This window comes from Scyliorhinus torazame, chromosome 2, assembly GCF_047496885.1.
Source record: "Scyliorhinus torazame isolate Kashiwa2021f chromosome 2, sScyTor2.1, whole genome shotgun sequence".
Classification (NCBI taxonomy): Eukaryota; Metazoa; Chordata; class Chondrichthyes; order Carcharhiniformes; family Scyliorhinidae; genus Scyliorhinus; species Scyliorhinus torazame.
The window spans coordinates 369,112,657-369,133,521 of record NC_092708.1 but is presented as its reverse complement, the minus strand read 5'-3'; the positions used below and the strand labels follow the sequence as shown (position 1 = coordinate 369,133,521).

The following is a 20,865-nucleotide window of genomic DNA, read 5'->3' as shown; positions in this document are numbered from 1 at the left end:
TATTAAGGGCATTCAGATGTATAACTATGGAAAAGTGCAGAAACGTACAACAGCCAGTGGTATCCATTCTGCAGTTTAGTTGAGTGACTATTTGATTCTGCACCAAAATTAATATCCAAGTACCATTTTGACACCTTGGGTAAAAATTCTCAGTCCAAGTTAATTAGCTGGTAGGAGGTCAACCACTTTGAGAGTTGTCTCCTGGTTGCTATGAAACCAATCTAACGGAAAGCTCAAAAGAAAGGGATGGGGTTCTTTAAAGTTGTATCACTGCTCATTTCTTTATTGAGGCCTATTTTAGAAATAATCTGAATGACTGAAATCAATTTCATCCCCATCATTTTTCTTCTAAGAAGTGATTTGAATTTCCATTATAGTCGTCTACAGTGTTTCTTAATCAGCCTCGATACTTAAGAGGCCATTGGTCAATTTGAAAATATGAAATTGTTCTTTAAATTAATCAGTAGATCACCGAATAAAAATACAGCAGGTGCAGCTCTGTGGGAGAATGCATTGACACTTTCAAAATGAACCGAAAGGAAAGGGAATATGGTTTGAACAGAGTTCATAAAAAGAAAAATAGCACTTCGTTCATAATATAGTTAGGATTTGGAATATATTCAAAATATTTTACAAAGCACAAAAGCATGAAAAGAATGCTTCATTATCCGCACAGTTAAGGTGACCAAAAGACATTTTCCAGTCATTAAAGACATGGGTAATTTGTGTCTGCTCAGTATAAAATAAAGGTTATAGTTTAATGTGATAAAGTGTTTAGTTAACTTTCTCACTAATGACTAGAATCAAACCTTGCATGATAATGTTAAAGACTGCTACCAAGCTATAGCAATAGGCCAATTATTAATAAGCAGAATGTCATGTGAATGAGATTATCCAGAGATAAATGACAAGTTAGTTAAGGGTCACTCAGGCTCTGGTGGAAGGTCATTCCAACAGCTGACTATATTCATTAAAGTGCCATTTACTCTCTCTGTGCAATTCACACTGCACATTACAAATTATTCAACTAGTCGACTCAAGATAAATGCACACCTGATCCAAGCAATCAATTTTAATATTTCCTATGCAGTCCTAGTCCATGCACAACTCTACACAAATATTGCAGGTTCAAATAAAACATTATCAATTTGTTATATTTAGAAATTCCAATATGGTATTGACAATTCATCCAATTTTACAAATTAACTGCAGGTTCAGTTCATTTTCCCCATGTGGCAACTGCTCTAAAAATTGCACTGAAAAGCAAAATTACAACAGTATGCTGCTCTAAATTGATAAAAATACATTTGGCTCAAGGATAGTTTCTCGAAATCAGAATTGAAGAATAGTGAATTTGAATAGAACTGATAGCAAGGACAGATAAATATAAAGCAAACCAACCAAATATATTAGCCACACCACCTTGCAGGGATCTGAAGCTGGTGTATAACAAGCAATGCGGACATTAAAAATCATATCTTGCCCAGGGCAAACAGCCATAATTCCAGTCCTGTCCAGGCCAGAACAAGCCAAAATCAGAGAACACATGGCAGCCAATTTTAGGATTAACAGGATGTTACAGTTGGGACTTTTTCCTAACACTTCTTCTCATGTTCACAGCTAGACTCTGTTCCAAAAGCAGCCAGCGTCCCTTATGAACCCAAAGAAATTTGCCAATATAAATGAAAAAATAATTCAGCAAGATGAGACAAGACAAAAAAAAAGTATCTAGTTTGTTCATCTAAATAAAGGGCCACACTACTTTCTGATCTGGCTTTGCAACAAATAATTCATCAAAATGTCAAATAAATTGGATACAAACCTCAGCAGCTTGCCAAACGCTTTCAAGGTTGTTACGGAATGCAACATTTTGTGTATTCAAATTTGATCCCTTAATTTTTGATTTAAAAACAAAGACCAGATCAATTATGATGAAACTGGCTTGAGGCTACCTTTTCCACCCTAGCCTTGTAACAATGCAACTGGGATTCACAACCATGCAGAGCAGTACCTTGTAAATGCAAATCTTTAAACTATATACTGTGCAGAAGAGAAAGGGGAGATACAAGAAAATGATAGCCTAATTTGCATGATATCAAAAATAAGAAGGTAACATTTCTATCCATCTACAAACTTCAGAAATATATTCTAATTGTTCAGAGTTTCTTCCTCCTTTTCACATTGTGTAAAGAGGGCGGAGTGAGCAGCGAGGGGTACGAGATGGGGGGGGGGGGAAAAGGAGAAAGAGCGCGCCGAGGGGCAAGGGGGGGGGGGGGGGAGAGAGGAGCATACTGAGGGGCACGGGGGATGCAGAGGAGAGAGAGAAGAGCACGCCGAGGGGCATGAGAAGCGGGGAGGGGAAAAGAGCGCGCCAAGAGAAACGGAGGGGGGGGGGGGGGGGAAAGAGAGACAAGAGCACACCGAAGGGCACGAGGGGTGGGGGGGGGGGGGGGAAGTGAGGGAAGAGTGCGCTGAGGGGCACGAGAGGGGGTGTGTGGGGGAGAGCACGCCGAGGACCACAAGAGGGGAGGGGGAAGAGAAGAGAAGAGCGGGGGGGGGGGGGGGCACGTTGAGGGGCACGAGGGGGGATAATAGTGGTGACCAAGGCTGGGACCTAAATATTGAAGGGAATTCAACATTTATATTTGGCATTCCAAAAAGATAGGAAGCTAGGAAAAGGTGATGGGGTAATTTTGTTAATTATGGATTTCATTGGTAGTTGACAGATGACCTTGGCTCAAAAGAGCAAGATGTAGAATCAGTTTAGGTAGGGATAGCAATTAGTAAGGATAGGGGGTTACTTGTGAGAGTCGCTATATGTCCCCTAACAGTAGTTACACAGTAGGACAGAGTAAACAAAAATAAATAATTGGAGATTGTAAATAACCTCAGTTCTTCTCCCTCACTAAACCTTTCATTCTTCAACATTTCTGGTATCTGATTTGCCACAATAATCATAGGTGACTTAAATCTTTGTTACTTACAACACTGGAGGCCATTCGGCCCATCCTGTCCGCACTGGCTCCCATAAGTGCTACCCATCCAGTCCCATTTCCCAGCCCCATCTCCACAGCCCCATCTCCACAGCCCTCTAAATTAATCCCTTCCAAATATGTATCCATCTCTTATTTGAAACCTCATGTAGAATCCACCTCCACCCCTCTCCCAGGCAATGCATTCCAAATCCAACAACTCAGTAAAGGAGGTTTCTCCTCATCTAATTCCTAGCTCGCTTGCTGACCATCTTGGAATTGTGACCCCTAGTCACTGACATACCAACTCGTGGAAACAGAATATCCTTCTTTACCCTGTCAAAATTGTTCATTATTTTGAACACCTCAATAAGGTCACCTCTTAATCTTCTCTGCTCCAAGGAGAACAAGTCCAATTTCTCTAATCTTTCCTTGTATTTAAAATTCTTCATTCCTGGTATAATTCTGGTAAATCTCCTCTGCACTCTCTTTAGGGCTTTAACATCCTTCCTTAAATTAAGGCGCCCAGAACTGAACACAATACTCCAAATGTGGTCTGACCAATGATTTGTAGAGGTGTAGCATCACTTCCTTGCTTTTATACTCTATGTCCCTATTTAGAATTCTGCAAAAGACGAAGCGATTGATTAAGGGGAAAGTACAGTACGAAAGAAAGCTTGCAGGGAACATAAAGACTGACACTAAGAGTTTCTATAGATATGTGAAGAGAGGGAGATTGGTAAAGAGAAATGTAGGCCCCCTACAGACAGAAACAGGGGAATGCATAATAAGAGACAAAGAAATGGCTGAGCAATTGAATACACAAAACACAAAAGAGGACACAAATCAGATATTAGAAGTGTTGAAGAATGAAAGGTTTAGTGAGGGAGAAGAACTGAGGGAGATCAACATTAGTAGAGAAATGGTGCTGGGAAATGAATGGGATTGAAGGCGGATCAATCCCTAGGGCCTGAGAATCTGCATCCCAGAGTGCTTAAGGAGGTGGCTCTGGAAATAGTGGATGCATTGGTGGTCATCTTCCGGGATTCTATAGACTCTGGAACAGTCTCTGCAGATTGGAGGGTAGCTCATGTCAGTCCAATATTCAAACAGGCAGGTAGAGAGAATGCAGGGAATTATTGACCAGTAAGCCTAACATCGGTAATGGAGAAAATTCTTGAATCCATTATCAAGGACTTATAGTGGAACATTTAGAAAGCAGTGGCAGGATCAGTCAGAGTCAGCATGGATTTAAAAGGGGAAATCATGCTTGACAAATCTGTTGGAATTCTTTGAAGAGGTAACCAGTACAGTCAACAAGGGGGAGCCAGTCGATGTGGTAGATTTGGACTTTCAGAAGGTGTTTGACAAAGTCCCGCATAAGAGATTATTGTGCAAAATAAAGCACATGGGATTGGGGGAAGTGTATTGAGGTGGTTAGATAACTGAATGGCAGAGAGGAAACAATGAGGAGGAATTAATGGGTCCTTTTCAAATTGGCAGGCAGTAACTCGTGGGCTGCCACAGGGATCGGTGCTCGGACCCCAGCTATTCACAATATATATTAATGATTTGGATGAGGGAACAAAATGTAACATCTCAAATTTTGCAGATGATACCAAGTTGGGTGGGAGGGTGAACTGCGCGAGGATGCAAGGATCCTACAGCATGATATGGACAGGCTGAGTGAGTGAGCAAACCAATGGCAGATGCAGTATAATTTGGATAAGTGCGAGGTTATTCACTTTGGAAGCAAAAACAGGAAGGCAGATTACTACCTGAATGGTTGTAAATTGGGAGAGGAGAGTGCAGCAGGACGACCTGGGTGTCCTTGTGCACCAGTCGCTGAAGGTGAGCATGTAGGTGCAGCAGGCGGTAAAGAAGGCTAATGGTATGTTGGCCTTCATTGCGAGAGGTTTCGAGTACAGAAGCAGGGATGTGTTGCTGCAATTATACAGGGCCTTGGAGAGGCCACACCTGGAGTATTGTGTGCAGTTTTGGTCTCAGTCTCTGAGGAAGGATGTTCTTGCTCTCGAGGGAGTGTAGCGAAGGTTTACCAGACTGATTCCAGGGATGGCGGGACTGACATATGAGGAGAGATTGACAAGGTTGGGATTGTTCTCGCTGGAGTTCAGAAGAATGAGGGGGCTCTCAGAGACTTATAAAATTTTAACGGGGCCTTGGTGAGGCCACACCTGGGGTATTGTCTCTTTCTCTGAGGAAGAGTGTTCTTACTCTCGAGGGAGTACAGCGAAGGTTTAACCAGACTGATTGCGGGGATGGCAGGACTGTCATATGAGGAGAGATTGACTAGGTTGGGATTATTCTCACTGGAGTTCAGAAGAATGAGGGGGATCTCATAAGAGACTTATAAAAGTCTAACAGGACTAGACAGGGTAGATGCAGGGAAGATGTTACCAATGATGGATGTGTCCAGAACCAGGGGTCACAGTCTGAGGATTCAGGGTAAACCATTTTGGACGATACAAGGGGACATTTCTTCATCCAAAGAGTGATGAGCCTGTGGAATTCATTACCACAGGAAGTTGATGCTAAAACATTGAATATATTCAAGAGGCGGCTAGATATAGCACTTGGGGAGAATAGAATCAAAGGCTATGGGGAGAAAGCAGGATTAGGCTATTGAGTTGAATGATCAGCCACGATCCTGATGAATGGCGGAGCAGGCTCAAGGGCCAAAAGGCTTCCTCCTGCTCCTACCTTCTATGTATGTATCTATGAAGACTGAGAAGGATGTATCACCCATGGTTGAAAAAGGAAGTTAAGGGTAGTAGCAAATTGAAATAAACACGGTACAAATCTACAAAGATTAGCTATTGGATTGGTCAAATCACAAGAACCTGCAAAGAATGACTAAAATATTAAAGGCGGAGAAAGAGAGTACAAAGGAAAACAAGCTAATAATATAAAAGCAGCTGTAGTTTACAAGCATTTAAATAATAATAATCTTTATTAGTGTCACAAGTAGGCTTACATTAACACTGCAATGAAGTTACTGTGAAAATCCCCTTGTCGGTACACTACTGCACCTGTTTGGCTACACCGAAGGAGAATTCAGATTGTCCAACTCACCTAACAAGCACGTCTTTTGGGACTTGTGGGAGGAAACCAGAGCACCCAGTGGAAATCCACGCAGACACAGGGAGAACGTGCATACTCTGCAGAGTGACGACCCAAGTCGGGAATCGAACCCGGGTCCCTGGCACTGTTAAGTGGCAGTGCTAGCCACTGTGCCGCCCGAATAGGAGAACAGTAACTCAAGATAGCATTGGAGGGCAGCACAGTGGCGCAGTGGATAACACTGCTGCCTCACAGCGCCAAGGTCCCAGGTTCGATCGGGGCTCTGGGTCACTGTCCGAGTGGAGTTTGCACATTCTCCCCATGTTGCGTGGGTTTCGCCCCCACAACCTAAAGATGTGCAGGGTAGGTGGATTGACCACACTAAATTGCCCCTTAATTGGAAAAAATGAATTGGGTACTCTAAATTTTTTTTGTTTTTTTAAATATAGCGTTGGTCCCCTAGAGAATCTGGGGAATTCATAATGGAAAACCAGGAATTGGTAGAGGCGTTGAACAGGTATTTTATGTCAGTGTTCACAGTAGGAGACTTTGAAAATTTCTTGAAGGTACTTGAACATGAAACGATGAATGGGAGAGAGAAACTTAAAACAATCACCAGATGGTCTGAATCCTAGGGGTGAGGAGATTGGTTATAATTCCCAAAATTCCTTAGATTCTGGAATTTTCCAGTGGATTGGAAAAGAGCGCATATAACACCATAAGACATAGGAGCAGAATTAGGCCACGCAGCCCATCAAGTCTGCTCTGCCATTCAATCATGGCTGATATCCCCATTCCTGCCTTCTCTTAATAACCCCTGATCCCCTTATTAATCAAGAACCTATCTATCTCTGTCTGAAAGACACTCAGTGATTTGGCTTCAACGGCCTTCTGCGGCAAAGAGTTCCACAGATTCACTACCCTCTGGCTGAAGAAATTCCTCCTCATCTCAGTTTTAAAGGATCGTCCCTTCAGTCTGAGATGGTGTCCTCTGGAAAACACCTTTAGAAACAAGGCAGACCAAAAGCAGGAAGTTACAGGCCAGTTAGCCTGACATAACATAAGAACTAGGAGCAGAAGTAGGCCCTCGAGCCTGCTCCGCCATTCAGTGAGATCATGGCTGACCTTTTGTGGACTCAGCTCCACTTTCCGGCCCGAACACCATAACCCTTAATCCCTTTATTCTTCAAAAAACTATCTTTATCTTAAAAACATTTAATGAAGGAGCCTCAACTGCTTCACTGGGCAAGGAATTCCATAGATTCACAACCCTTGGGTGACGACGTTCCTCCTAAACTCAGTCCTAAATCTACTTCCCCTTATTTTGAGGCTATGCCCCCTATCCTATCTATTCCCTTCATAATTTTATGTTTCTATAAGATCCCCCCCGCACCCTTCTAAATTCCAACGGGTACAGTCCCAGTCTACTCAACCTCTCCTCGTAATCCAACCCTTTCAGCTCTGGGATTAACCTGGTGAATCTCCTCTGCACACCCTCCAGCGCCAGTACGTCCTTTCTCGGGTAAGGAGACCAAAACTGAATACAATACTCCAGGTGTGGCCTCACTAGCACCTTATACAATTGCAGCATAACCTCCCTAGTCTTAACTCCGTCCCTCTAACAATAAAGGACGGAACTCATTTGCCTTCTTAATCACCTGTTGCACCTGTAAAGCAGCTTTTTGCGACTCATGCACTCGCACACCTGTCATAAGAAATTTGCTAGAATCCATTATTATGGAGATCATAGCAGGATACTTAGAAACTCATAATTTGACCAGGCAGAGTCAACCCGAGTTTGTGAAAGGGAAAGTATATTTAACTAATTTAGTTTTTTGAGGAAGTAACACACAAGGTAGATAAAGGAGAAGCTGTAGATGTGGTGTACTTGGATTTCGGAAGACATTTGATAAGGTGTCATCTAAATCGCTGGCTTTTAAAGCAGACCAAGGCAGGCCAGCAGCACTGTTCGATTCCCGTACCAGCCTCCCCGAACAGGCGCCGTAATGTGGCGACTAGGGACGTTTTCACAGTAACTTCATTGAAGCCTACTTGTGACAATAAGCAATTTTCATTTCATTTCATGCAAAAGGTTATTACACAAGATAAGATTATATGGTGCATGGGGTAACATATTAGCATGGATAAAAGGATTAGTTAGTTAATAAGGAGCAGAGAGTAGGGATAAATTGGTCTTTTTCTGGCTGGTAGTAGTTTCCAAGGCTAAAAGGGCCACGGTTTGGTTCTTTGGGTAGACAGGTGATAGCGGTTGATTTTAAGAAAAGTGTGACAGGGCCTGATGCAAGAAAATAGTACATATTAAATTACATGGGAAGTTGGGTGGTCAGCAGTTCAGTGGAAATAAGGTTGAGAAAGTAGAGGTTGAATCTCAGTGACAAGATAAGCTCAAAGCCGGCCCGAAGGGATGAGAGAGAAACTAGAAAACGTGAGTGCAGGACTAAGGCAGCGGGGAACAATGACTTGAAAAATACTATTTCAAGAGATGTCGTGGAATCATAGAATTTACAGTGCAGGAGGCCATTCGGCCCATCGAGTCTGCACCGGCACTTACAAAGAGCATCCTACTGAAGCCCACGTATCTACCCTATCCCCGTAACCCAGTAACCCCCACTTAACTTAACATTTTTTTGGACACCAAAGGCAATTTAGCATGGCCAATCCACCTAACCTGCACATCTTTTGGACTGTGGGAGGAAACCGGAGCACCCGGAGGAAACCCACGCAGATACGGGGAGAACGTGCACACTCCACACAGACAGTGACCCAGCCAGGAATCAAACCTGGGACCCTGGAGCTGTGAAGCAACGGAGCTAACCACTATGCTGCCATGCTGCCCAATGTATGTACTTTTAAAATGCATGGCTAGGCCCCTGGAAATACCATGCATCAACTGAACAGGCAGCAATCGTTGGAAATGTGCGGGGAAGCCCAAAGAAACAGAGAGGAGGCCCAGAACAGGGTAGTCCGTAAATCGTCTACAATTAGAACTGGTCTCTGAATTTTAGGAAACAAAGTGATCCATGATTTTTATAGGAAAAATAGTGACTATATGAGCATTTGAATGAGGGCCACACTAAAACAGTTACTGCCGTTGTTCACAACTTAGAAAAGGTGTGGTAGCCGCAGCAGTGCAGGTAGCGCAGCATATGCAGGTATATAATCTGAAAGATTGTCAAAACATGGTTAAATAAATAGAAGCTTATTTGCACTTACCTGCTCCTTTATGTGCATCAGTACTTGTAAACTCAATGGTTCCATCATGGCAACGTTTTGGATCTTCCTTGTATTCTTTGTGTACTCCTTCTGGACAGTATCGGTATGCAAGGCCATAATCCACTAAATATACCTAAGAAAGTTAAAAATACAAGGTTGAGAAAGTAGGAGGCGAAATTCATGTACAATATAAGCTCAGAGCTGGCATGGATGAATATGAGGGAGAAACATGAGAGTGTAGGACTAACATAGCAGGAAACAAGGTCTGAAAAAACACCTAATTTTACGAGATGCATGCACTTTTTAAATGCATGTAAAAAACAAACTAGGTGTTTGACCATATAATAATCTAGCTAGATCATAAATCAAAACAATTTCAATTGGCAAAATCATGAATAACCAAACTATAAACTTTCATAATCATAGCTTCATAAATGCAACAACTCCATGAAAAACGGCCAATTTTATGTGACTGTTTAATTGACTGTTTTGCTCGTCAACACTGAATGTGAAATAATGTTCAGAGCTCCATCGTTCATTCAAGAAGGCCCCGCCTTCTCAACCTTGCCCCTTGCCTGAGATGTGGTGATCCTCAGGTTAAATCATCATCAGTCAGCTCTCTATCTCAAAGGGGAAAGCATCCTATGGATCTGGAACTATGGCGACTTTACCTTACCTATAGCTCATCCAATTTTCTGTTCAAAATACAGACAAATTTAAAGAATCTAAATCAGTGGATAAAACTAACGTGTACGAACAAACATACCAAACATAACTATGAGTTTGCTGAAACAATAAATGTAATGCCCGAGACGTTAAAATTAGATCAGTATCTATGAATTCGGATCAATTCAATGATGTAAAACAAAGCGAATGATGGTCACCATTGGGATAAAACATCAACTTTTGCTTTTTCCTATGCCTACTTGCGTTCATTCCCTCAGCCTTAAGTCCTGAAAACAACTTCAATTTTCATAAGCAGCGAACATTTCAGAGTCTGACCACATCTGAGGGTGGTGGGGTCAGCGAGGAAGAAAAGAGATAGTGAGAAAGGAAACAAATGTTTTTTTCTGATTTTGTTAGAACTTCTAAAGCTCTGGCAGTGCCTCAGTTTTATTTGCAAGAGTAATTTTCCTTCATACCTTAAGAAAACCTTTTAGAAAAATGTGAAATTCATAGTGAGCTACTCAAACTAAAAAGATTCATCTGCATGGTACATTACAAATCCACTTCAAGTACAACAGCTTAATATTGAAACTATTTTGGAATATGACAATATCTACTGAACCCTTTCACAAAGAGTTGACCAACAAATTATTAAATTGTCATTTTGATGTGCGGAGCAAGAAAAAGCTTGCATTTATTTAGCTCCTTTATACTTCAGAAGTACTTCATTGGCTGTGAAGCACTTAGGGCCATCCTGAGAACATGAATGACTGTTATAATGTAAGCAAGGAGACAGTAATTGCCCTTGGCATCAAGGGAGCTAGCTCTATGGCACATGCTGCGAAGGAAACCCACTACAACTGAAGTCAATTAGGATCAAGGGGAAAACTATTCACGAGGTGGATTCATTCACTAACAAACCAGCCTTTACTTTTAAACATGAAATCGTTTGATGACTGGTTAGAAAACATTATGTCCTTAACATTTTGGCATCTTTTGTGGTTAAAATGAGAAGAGGGAGAAAACATAGAATAAAATGTTTTTTTCCTTTATCGGCATCACAAGCAATTTACAATTGTATGAAATAAGCAAAAAACAAAGAACCTCGTTCGGATTCTTGTAACTGAGCAGAAGATTGGATGCTTTGATGTCCCCATGCACGTACTCATGGTCATGAATGTATTCTAGAATGTCAATCTATCAAAAGAAAACAATTGTAAGTTAAACAGCTTTGGATAGGAGTCATTAAAATCCTGATAGCATTTTGTAACAATTATGCTAATGTAACAAAGTTTCATTCATGCAACAGAACATCCATCTACATACATATTCAAATTGTATATCTAACATGTGGAATTCTAATTTAACCCTTAGGCCATTAATATTTTATTTTATGAAGCAAATAGTTTAAAATTTGACCACACCTGTCAGCTTTTTGGTGTTGAACAAGAAACCACACATCTGAAATACTTACTAATTCTCCAGGAAGGATTTGTTTTGGAAAGCTTGTGATTTTTATCCACAACAAAAACTGCACATCAAATACACAAAAAGCTGCAAATGAAGCGTTCAAATTGAACAAAACACGGCTAATGACCACTGGTGAAGGGTTCAGTTTATCCAAAAGTGTCAAGGTTCACCATTTGTTTCTGCCTTGAAAATATTTAAAAGGATGAAAACTAGAACGTTTGAATCTTCATCTGCACATCCTGCACTTCACAATCCACTATGAGTGCACTTTTGTGAACTTTTGAGGAAGATGGTTAAAAAAAAAATTGGCTTTATAAAAGCCACCTTCACCTCAGATTATTTTCTTTCTGCGAATGTTGTGCAAATAAAACGGGCTTGCTTCAAGTTCCCCTATGCAGCAGTGGCATTCTGCTAGCTTGCTCAGAAAAAATACTCAGAATCAAGACAACTCAACTAAATACCTATTTCCAAACTTCTCCCTCCCACCTACACAATTTTGTACAGTAGACAACTGGAGTTTAGAATATTAGTTCCCTGTGGCACTTTGCTCAACCCAAGTCACTGATATGCATTACGTTTAATATGAATGCAGGACTTGTCATGATGGACACAGTTGGATAGCCAACTATAACAAAACAATAGTCTCGTTCAACTTTGTAAAGATCTGGGAAGCGATGAATCATATCTTTCTTCTTTGACACGCTGTTCAACAAGGATTAACACTCCACAGCCAAGAGGGTATAGCAGCTATATTTCTTATCTGTATAACAAATCCATGTCACCGGCAAGGTGCACCCAAGATTTAGTCTTCAAACGTTTGACTACTTCTTTACTGTTCTCCACATACATTTCCTATTTCAACAACCTATTCTAACCTCAAAACATTTATATTGTGTGACAAAGGTTTTCTTTGGATTGTGCTTTCCACACAAAACATGTTTCCTTTCTGTAACACAAGACACTTATCCAACACACTGGCATTTTGACTATGATCTGTCAGGTGAAGCCTACCCCCAGAGGCTGACAGTAGAGTCCCCTGCTGCCAACCCAGCGATGATCAACTAACACAGCACAGGTCAAGAATCAAAGCAGTGGCATTGTGGCGCAGCTTGGCTGCATGATGTATTTAACAACCAAGTCAGAGGAGCTTTCTGATGTTTATTTCGGAGAAACAGTCTGAATATCCTTCTCAGGCCAACAGCACAGGTCAGTGACCGAGTTAGTAAAGAGGGGTCATTAACCACCTTGGACACCGAGGTGGCAAAAGGCCAGGGCAGGTCAGCACAAGGTAGAAAATAAACCACAAGACAAACCATGATTAAGCGGCACCAAACTGAAGCTTTAAAACCCTTTAGATTGTAGGAATTTTCAAAAAGAAATTACAGCAACCATCATTGTCTCGTCCTCATTTTATATGGAAATCCCAGGAGGTGATTAGTGTGAAACACAAACAATATCAGAGTGAAAAGACAATGATAAAAAAGGCTAATTACACTGTTCAGCTTTTTAATAATTTAGATTGTTATAAAATCATTAATAGTATGAACTCATCCAAATCAATTCTCCGAGGCCTAGGGTATCCAAACTAAAGCTCGAGAGTCACATACGATGCCTGAACCCTGGCCATCCAGCCCATGAAGCTTTAGTGAAATAGTTTATTTTTGCCCCAACACATATGAATGTGCAAGATGTCTTTAATTAGGCAAAATTAATTTTAAACTATAGTCTACACCCTAGCTTGCAGGGAATGCTTTTATGCAAATTTAATTACAGAAAATTAGATTTTAATTTAGAGTTGTGATTGATGTTCTGTACTGCAATTATATGTACGTGGGCAAGAGGCTCCATAGCACATAAATAAATGGCCCATGAAGACAGAACAATTTGAATGCTTATGTCACGTAACTTTACATTTCTTTTCTTGCCTACAAACTCAGTACGTTTTTGCTGGATTGCCTTTCCAAAAGCAGGATGTAAACTTTGCACCTTTCTCAAGTAGCCATTACTCAATATCTGAACTGTCCTATTATAGAAGTACAGCCAAGTGTAGCTTCCATACTGCTGTTGAAGCAGCAATCATCTAACTCAGCACAGACCAAAGATCAAACTTACTATTTTACCAGGCTAAGAATCTTTATTTCAAAGTTATCAGATGAATGCTCAGTCTGTAGCATTAAATTGAAGAAGATCCCAGCGCCACTATCAAAATATTCCAATAAGGACCAGATTATTCCCAAAAGATTGAAGGCCAAGATCATTGCAGGCACAGTGCACACGTGACAATCAATTCAAGATGAACACTGACTGAGAAAATAACAATTTTCCAGCAATAAAATGGGACAGCTTTATCATTTGTTACAAAAATGCCAGGTTTTCAGATACTGAATAAAGATAGAGTAAAAACAATTGTCGCCACAATGGCACCTTCTGGATAATAAACACCAGAAACTTACCAATCGAAGCCCCAACTGCAGCACAAATTTCTTTGGGAACACTTTATGATTTTGCTCAAATATTTTCTGAAGGTCAGATCCAAATCGATCCATCACCATAAACCTATAACTGAATTCAGAAAATCAGCTGTAAGTTTAAAATGAAGTGCTTCTAGCATTCCTCTGTGATGAGCATTTCTTGGCAGCAATTTAATCTGATCAATTAATATTTTTCCACATGAGATTACAACTAAATTTGTAAACTTATAATCAGAAAAGTTATCAAGAACTCGAAATTTAATTTAGCATACCATATCTGTTGCATAATGTACATGTGCACACTGGTCTGAAAAAAGGATGGCAGACAGGAGAGAACGAGGGAGAAGTCAGGTTATAACGGAGGCTTTTTGAGGGTTTCCCATCAGGAATTTGATGGTGCCACGTTGATTTGTCCAACTGCAATATGGTGGGTGGTGTGCGCGCTTTTTGTGCCCTGTTGGAAGTACATCGTCCACCAAATTTGAAATGGTGGGAAGAGAGAAATGTAGGGTCTGCATCAGAACAGGTATCGAGTCCTGTATTTGCATTTCAAAAACACCTGTCTGTAATCCATGTGAAAATAAGATTGCATTAGGAAAAGGTGGTCTACATAGAAACATAGAATGATGCAGCCCAGGAAAAACACCATTCAATCTAGCATGCCTGTGTCGAACATGCAACCTAACCAGCGGCCCATAACTAGCTGAAAAGGTGCCACGTAAAATTTAAGTGTTAAAAAGAAAAATGCTTTCCTGAATGTGGGGCCAGGTTCCTCGCTGCAGTGTCAATATCGTCAACCGCCTTCCAATGTGGTTCTCTCCCAAGAAGTACTGCAACTGACAGCATAGTAAAATAGAACTTCTCTTCTGTAAGCTGCATCCCCAGCAGGTAACTGCAGCCCTCTATTCCCACGAACTGGAGTATGCTGTTACTTGCCCAATCACCAAATAAAAGTAATAAGCCTCGTACTTGAACAGAAAACCTGCTACTATATTTATTTACCTGCAAACAGATAAATTGGGGGGGGATAAGGTGGAGAAGTAGGCTGCAAGTGTTGGGCACACTGGATAAGTGGAGCTTGTTTAAGGATCAGCTACTGCGTGTTCTTGATAAGTATGTACCGGTCAGGCAGGGAGGAAGGCGTAGAGCGAGGGAACCGTGGTTTCCCAAAGTGGAATCTCTTGTTTAGAGGAAGAAGGAGGCCTATGTGAAGATGAGGTGTGAAGTTTCAGTTGGGGCGATGGATAGTTACAAGGTAGCGAGGAAGGATCTAAAGAGAGAGCTAAGACGAGCAAGGAGGGGACATGAGAAGTATTTGGCAAGTAGGATCAAGGAAAACCCAAAAGCTTTCTATAGGTATGTCAGGAATAAGCGAATGACTAGGGAAAGAGTAGGACCAGTCAAGGACAGGGATGGGAAGTTGTGCGTGGAGTCTGAAGAGATAGGAGAGATACTAAATGAATATTTTTCGTCAGTATTCACTCTGGAAAAAGATAATGTTGTGGAGGAGAATGCTGAGACCCAGGCTATTAGAATAGATGGCATTGAGGTACGTAGGGAAGAGGTGTTGGCAATTCTGGACAGGCTGAAAATAGATAAGTCCCCGGGGCCTGATGGGATTTATCCTAGGATTCTCTGGGAAGCCAGGGAAGAGATTGCTGGACCTTTGGCTTTGATTTTTATGTCATCATTGGCTACAGGAATAGTGCCAGAGGACTGGAGGATAGCAAATGTGGTCCCTTTGTTCAGAAAGGGGAGCAGAGACAACCCCGGCAACTATAGACCGGTGAGCCTCACGTCTGTAGTGGGTAAAGTCTTGGAGGGGATTGTAAGAGACAAGATTTACTACCATCTAGATAGGAATAATATGATCAGGGATAGTCAGCATGGCTTTGTGAAGGGTAGGTCATGCCACACAAACCTTATCGAGTTCTTTGAGAAGGTGACTGAACAGGTAGACGAGAGTAGAGCAGTTGATGTGGTGTATATGGATTTCAGTAAAGCGTTTGATAAGGTTCCCCACGGTAGGCTATTGCAGAAAATACGGAGGCTGGGGATTGAGGGAGATTTAGAGATGTGGATCAGAAATTGGCTAGCTGAAAGAAGACAGAGGGTGGTGGTTGATGGGAAATGTTCAGAATGGAGTTCAGTTACAAGTGGCGTACCACAAGGATCTGTTCTGGGGCCGTTGCTGTTTGTCATTTTTATCAATGACCTAGAGGAGGGCGCAGAAGGGTGGGTGAGTAAATTTGCAGACGATACTAAAGTTGGTGGTGTTGTCGACAGTGTGGAAGGATGTAGCAGGTTACAGAGGGATATAGATAAGCTGCAGAGCTGGGCTGAGAGGTGGCAAATGGAGTTTAATGTAGAGAAGTGTGAGGTGATTCACTTTGGAAGGAATAACAGGAATGCGGAATATTTGGCTAATGGTAAAGTTCTTGAAAGTATGGATGAGCAGAGGGATCTAGGTGTCCATGCATAGATCCCTGAAAGTTGCCACCCAGGTTGATAGGGTTGTGAAGAAGGCCTATGGAGTGTTGGCCTTTATTGGTAGAGGGATTGAGTTCCGGAGTCAGGAGGTCATGTTGCAGCCGTACAAAACTCTGGTACGGCCGCATTTGGAGTATTGCGTACAGTTCTGGGCACCGCATTATAGGAAGGACGTAGAAGCATTCGAAAGGCATAGTGTAGGTTAGATGAAATTTGTTTCGGTGCAACATCGTGGGCTGAAGGGCCTGTACTGCGCTGTATCGTTCTATGTTCTATGAAGGTAGCAAGAATTTATAGTGACTATGTATCAAACCTCCCCAGGGTTAGAAAAAGTATTTTTTCCCTGTGCTAGTGCTTAACTTAAAGTTCAATTGGGGGACGTTGCTGTTGACCTGAGTGGAACATGCTCAAGGGACCAGTGGCTATATCTGTTCCTATGTCCCTACCTACTAGAGTTGTTGGCCTGTCCTGAGCCTTAATTACTCCTTGTAATTAGCCAACCTCAGATATATCTTTTGATCATATAGTGAAACAATGGGATAGAATGCATTAATGACCACAAATTCAATTAGAGCTGCTAATTAAGTTTTAACTAGCCATAGAATGTTGTACGGTCTCTCAATTCAAAGCCATTTAATCCAATGTCTTTAGTGTGACTGTATTACAAGAAGTATCTCACAATTAATTTTATTGGTTCCCAAGAAACAGTTCAGACAGGTTTGCAAGTGACATCCCCTTCAGAAACAAAGAAAAACATTCAAATAACAAGACTGTTTGAACTAAACTTAGTCCCATTGTACCAGTGCCTCTCAAACTGGGATCTTTAAAAACATTCAACAAGTGGGCAGTACGGTAGCACAGTGGTTAGCACAGTTGCTTCGCAGCTCCAAGGTCCCAGGTTCGATTCCCGCTTGGGTCACTATCTGTGTGGAGTCTGCACATTCTCTGTGTCTGCAGGGCTTTCCTCCGGGTACTCCAGTTTCCTCACAGTCCAAAGACGTGCAGGTTAGGTGGATTGGCTGTGTTAAAAATTGCCCTTAGTGTCCAAACAAGATTAGGTGGGGTTACGGGGATAGGATGGAGGTGTGGGGTTAGGGTGGAGGTGTTCTTTCCCAGGGCTGGTGCAGAATCGATAGGCCGAATGGCCTCCTTCTACACTGTATGTTCTATGTTCTATAAAAGAACAATCTATATGTATATAGCACTTTTTAATGAAACATCCCAAGGCACTTCTCAGGAGCATTATAAAACAAAGTATGATACAGAGTTATACAAGGAGAAATGTCAGTTATCAAAAGCTTGATTAAAGAGACAAGTTTTAGGGAACGTCTTAAAGGGGGAAAGCAAGATAGAGAGGCGGAGAGGTGTATAGAGGGGTACAGCCTGGAGCCGAGTCAACTAAAGGTCCAATCACCACACTCCAGGGATCCGGGAAATAGTTGAGTAGTTTGAGCGGTGAAAGGCTTTCTTTCTGCGAGCTGGGAATGGAGGGCGAACCCATCGGGTTCACTAATTTCCTTCAGGGAAGGAAATCTGTCGTCCTTATGGTCTGGCCTACATGTGACTCCAGCCCCACAGCAACGTGGTTAACTTAACTGCCCCCTCAAGGGCAATTAGGGATGGGCAATAAATGCTGGCCCAGCCTGCGAGACCCACGCCCCAAGAACGAATCAAGAATCAGTGTAAGCTGGCTGTCTCACCCTGGGCAGGAGCTGAGAGCAGCAGAAAAATTTCCTTGTAGACCTGCAATTTGTGGTGCGTCAGGTCAGGTGAGCATTTGCTGGAGTCAAGAGAGCAGAGTTTTTATTTCCACATTTATGTATAACATACCATGTAAACTCAAAGAAAGGATGCCAAAATACAAGTTCGCACAGAAATATATAATATAGTATAATTTAGATGGGGTAGAGGTGGGTCTGTGATTACTTGCTCATTTGAAAGGGGGCCCTTCAACTAAAAAAGCTAGAGAACCTACATCAGCAAGGTTTGGTCTTTCAAGTTAACTAACCTAATTTTATGATTGGCATAAGGTACGACTAATAGCATATGCAGCAATGTTTCACTTTTGTCACAGCTACCCACTTACGCCCAACAGAATGGCCCAACAAAACCATAGAATTCTTATAGTGCAGGAGGACATTCAGCCCATCAAGTCTGCACCGACCCTCCGAAAGAGTACCCTACATAGGCTCACTCCGCCGCCCAGTCCTCATGACCCCACCTAATCTGCACATCCCTGGACAATAAGAGGCAATTTAGCATGGCCATTCCACCTAACCTGCACATCTTTGGACTGAGGGGGGAAACCGGAGCACCCAGAGGAAACCCACGTAGACTTGGGGAGAATGTGCAACTCTACAGAGCCAATTACCCAAAGCTAGAATCGAACCTGGGTCCCTGGCGCTGTGAGGCAACAGTACTAGCCACAGTGCCACCCACAAAACTAAAGAAAATTATTTCACTGCATAACGTGTTACCTCATTTGCTGTGGTCAAATGATATTTCTTGAACTTTAATAATGTTAGACTGCATAGAAGATTACTGGAACTTTGAAATAGAATATCAGCACATACCTGTTTCCTCCTTTATCATATAGTCCTGATCCCCAATACTTGGGTACACCAAGATAATTCAACTTGCGGGACACTATCCAACTATGAACTGCAGGAAGGAAATAATAATAAACACAAAATAAGACAAAATAACTTGCATCACATACATCATTAAAATTCCAGCACAGAAACAGGCCCTTTGGCCCTCCAAGCCTGTACCGTTATACCAACCTTTGCCAAAACCCCTCAACACTTCCTTGTGCCTTATCCCTCTATACTCACCCTATCCATGTGTTTATCAAGATGCCTTTTGAACACCGTTAATGTATCTGCTTCCACAACCTCCCCTGGCCACATGTTCCAGGCACCACCTTCTGTGTAAAAAACCTGCCTCGCACATCTCCTTTAAACTTTGCCCCACGGACCTTAAACCTATGCCCCCTGGTGCCTAACCCCTCCACCCTTGGAAAGAGTGCCACCACATACACTCTATCCATGCCTCTCATAATCATGTAGACCTCTATCAGGTCACCCCATAACCTCCGTCTTTCTAATGAAAACAGGCCAAGTCTATTCAGCCGCTCCACATAGCTTATCACCCGCCAGACCAGGCAACATCCTGGAAAACCTCCTCTGCACCCTCTCCAAAACATCCACTTCCTTCTGATAGTGTGGCGACCAGAATTGTGCGCAATATTCTAAGTGCGGCCTTACCAAGATTCTATACAATTGTAGCATGACTTGCTAGTTTCTATTCTCGATGCCCCAACCAATGGAGGCAAACATTATGGAGGTAAGCATTCTGTATGTTTTCTTGACTACCGTGTCCATTTGTGTTGCCACCTTCAAAGATCTGTGGACATGCACAGCCAGTTCTCTCTGACTTTCTATATTCCCAAGTGTTTTGCCATTTATGGTATATTTCCCCTCTATGTTAAACCTACCAAAATGCATTACCTCACATTTGTCCGGATTTAACTCCATTTACCATTTCTCTGCCCAAGTCTCCAATCTATCTATGTCCTGCTGTATCTTCTGACAATCCTTAACACTATCTGCCACTCCACTAACCCTGCTGTCATCCGTAAACTTACTAGTCGGGCTACATTTTCCTCCAAATCGTTTACGTACACTACAAATAACAGAGGCCCAAGCCCACTTGTCACAACCTTCCATTCAGAAAAAGACCCTTCTACTGCGACCCTTTGCCGTCTGTGAACGAGCCAGTTCTGTATCCATCTTACCACCTCATCTCTGATCTCGTGTGACTTCACCTTTTGTGCCAGTCTGCCATGAAGCACCTTGTCAAAGGCTTTACTGATGTCCATGTAAACATCCACCACCCTCCCCTCATCAATCATCTTTGTCACCTCCTCAAAAATATGTCAGTCAAGGCCCCAGCAATTTCCTCCCTTGCTTCCCTCCATGTTCTGGCGTAAATCCCATCTGGCCCAGGAGATCTATCTACCTTAATATCTTTTGAAAGTCCCAAAATCTCTTCCCTTTCGATGTTAACATGATCCAGACTGTCCACACACCCTACCCAAGAATCATCTTCACAGATTATCACATTTTCGATAACTTTGAACATGATCCTAGGAGAAATGCTTTGGGAAAATATATTTGAAGAAAGACAAAACATCAAAATAGCTATTTTGCTGGAATAAACACCCAGGTTATCAAGAACTAAAATGAAAAGATTAACATGCAGCAGCCACAGACTAGCAAGCACGTTTAAGCCCAGATAATTAAGTATACCACATAAACGCAGCTGCTGCCAAAATACATTTTCTGTGCTGCCTCAAGGGACTAACACCACAAGTTTCAAATACTTAATGGATATGAGCAATTATTTAAACTGAACTTTTACAAAAGTCAAGAAGAATCAATGATGCAACAACCCAATTAATCACACACGTCACGCTATGG

General features: G+C 42.0%; 1 protein-coding gene across 6 annotated transcripts in view; it reads right to left on the bottom strand.

Moving 5' to 3' along the window:
• The window catches only part of vrk1 (VRK serine/threonine kinase 1), a 105,229-nt gene that overhangs the window by 47,886 nt on the left and 36,478 nt on the right, over positions 1-20,865 (bottom strand). For all 6 annotated transcript variants that reach the window (XR_011938503.1, XM_072492920.1, XM_072492930.1 and 3 more), the window contains 4 exons: positions 18,958-19,045; positions 13,877-13,985; positions 11,058-11,150; positions 9,288-9,420 (listed from right to left, as the gene is read on the bottom strand). Coding sequence is in view for 5 of the 6 variants with exons in the window: in XM_072492920.1 (XP_072349021.1) it covers positions 9,288-9,420; positions 11,058-11,150; positions 13,877-13,985; positions 18,958-19,045 (423 nt within the window). In the remaining variant the exon portion in view is untranslated. The remainder of the gene's footprint in view (positions 1-9,287; positions 9,421-11,057; positions 11,151-13,876; positions 13,986-18,957; positions 19,046-20,865) is intronic.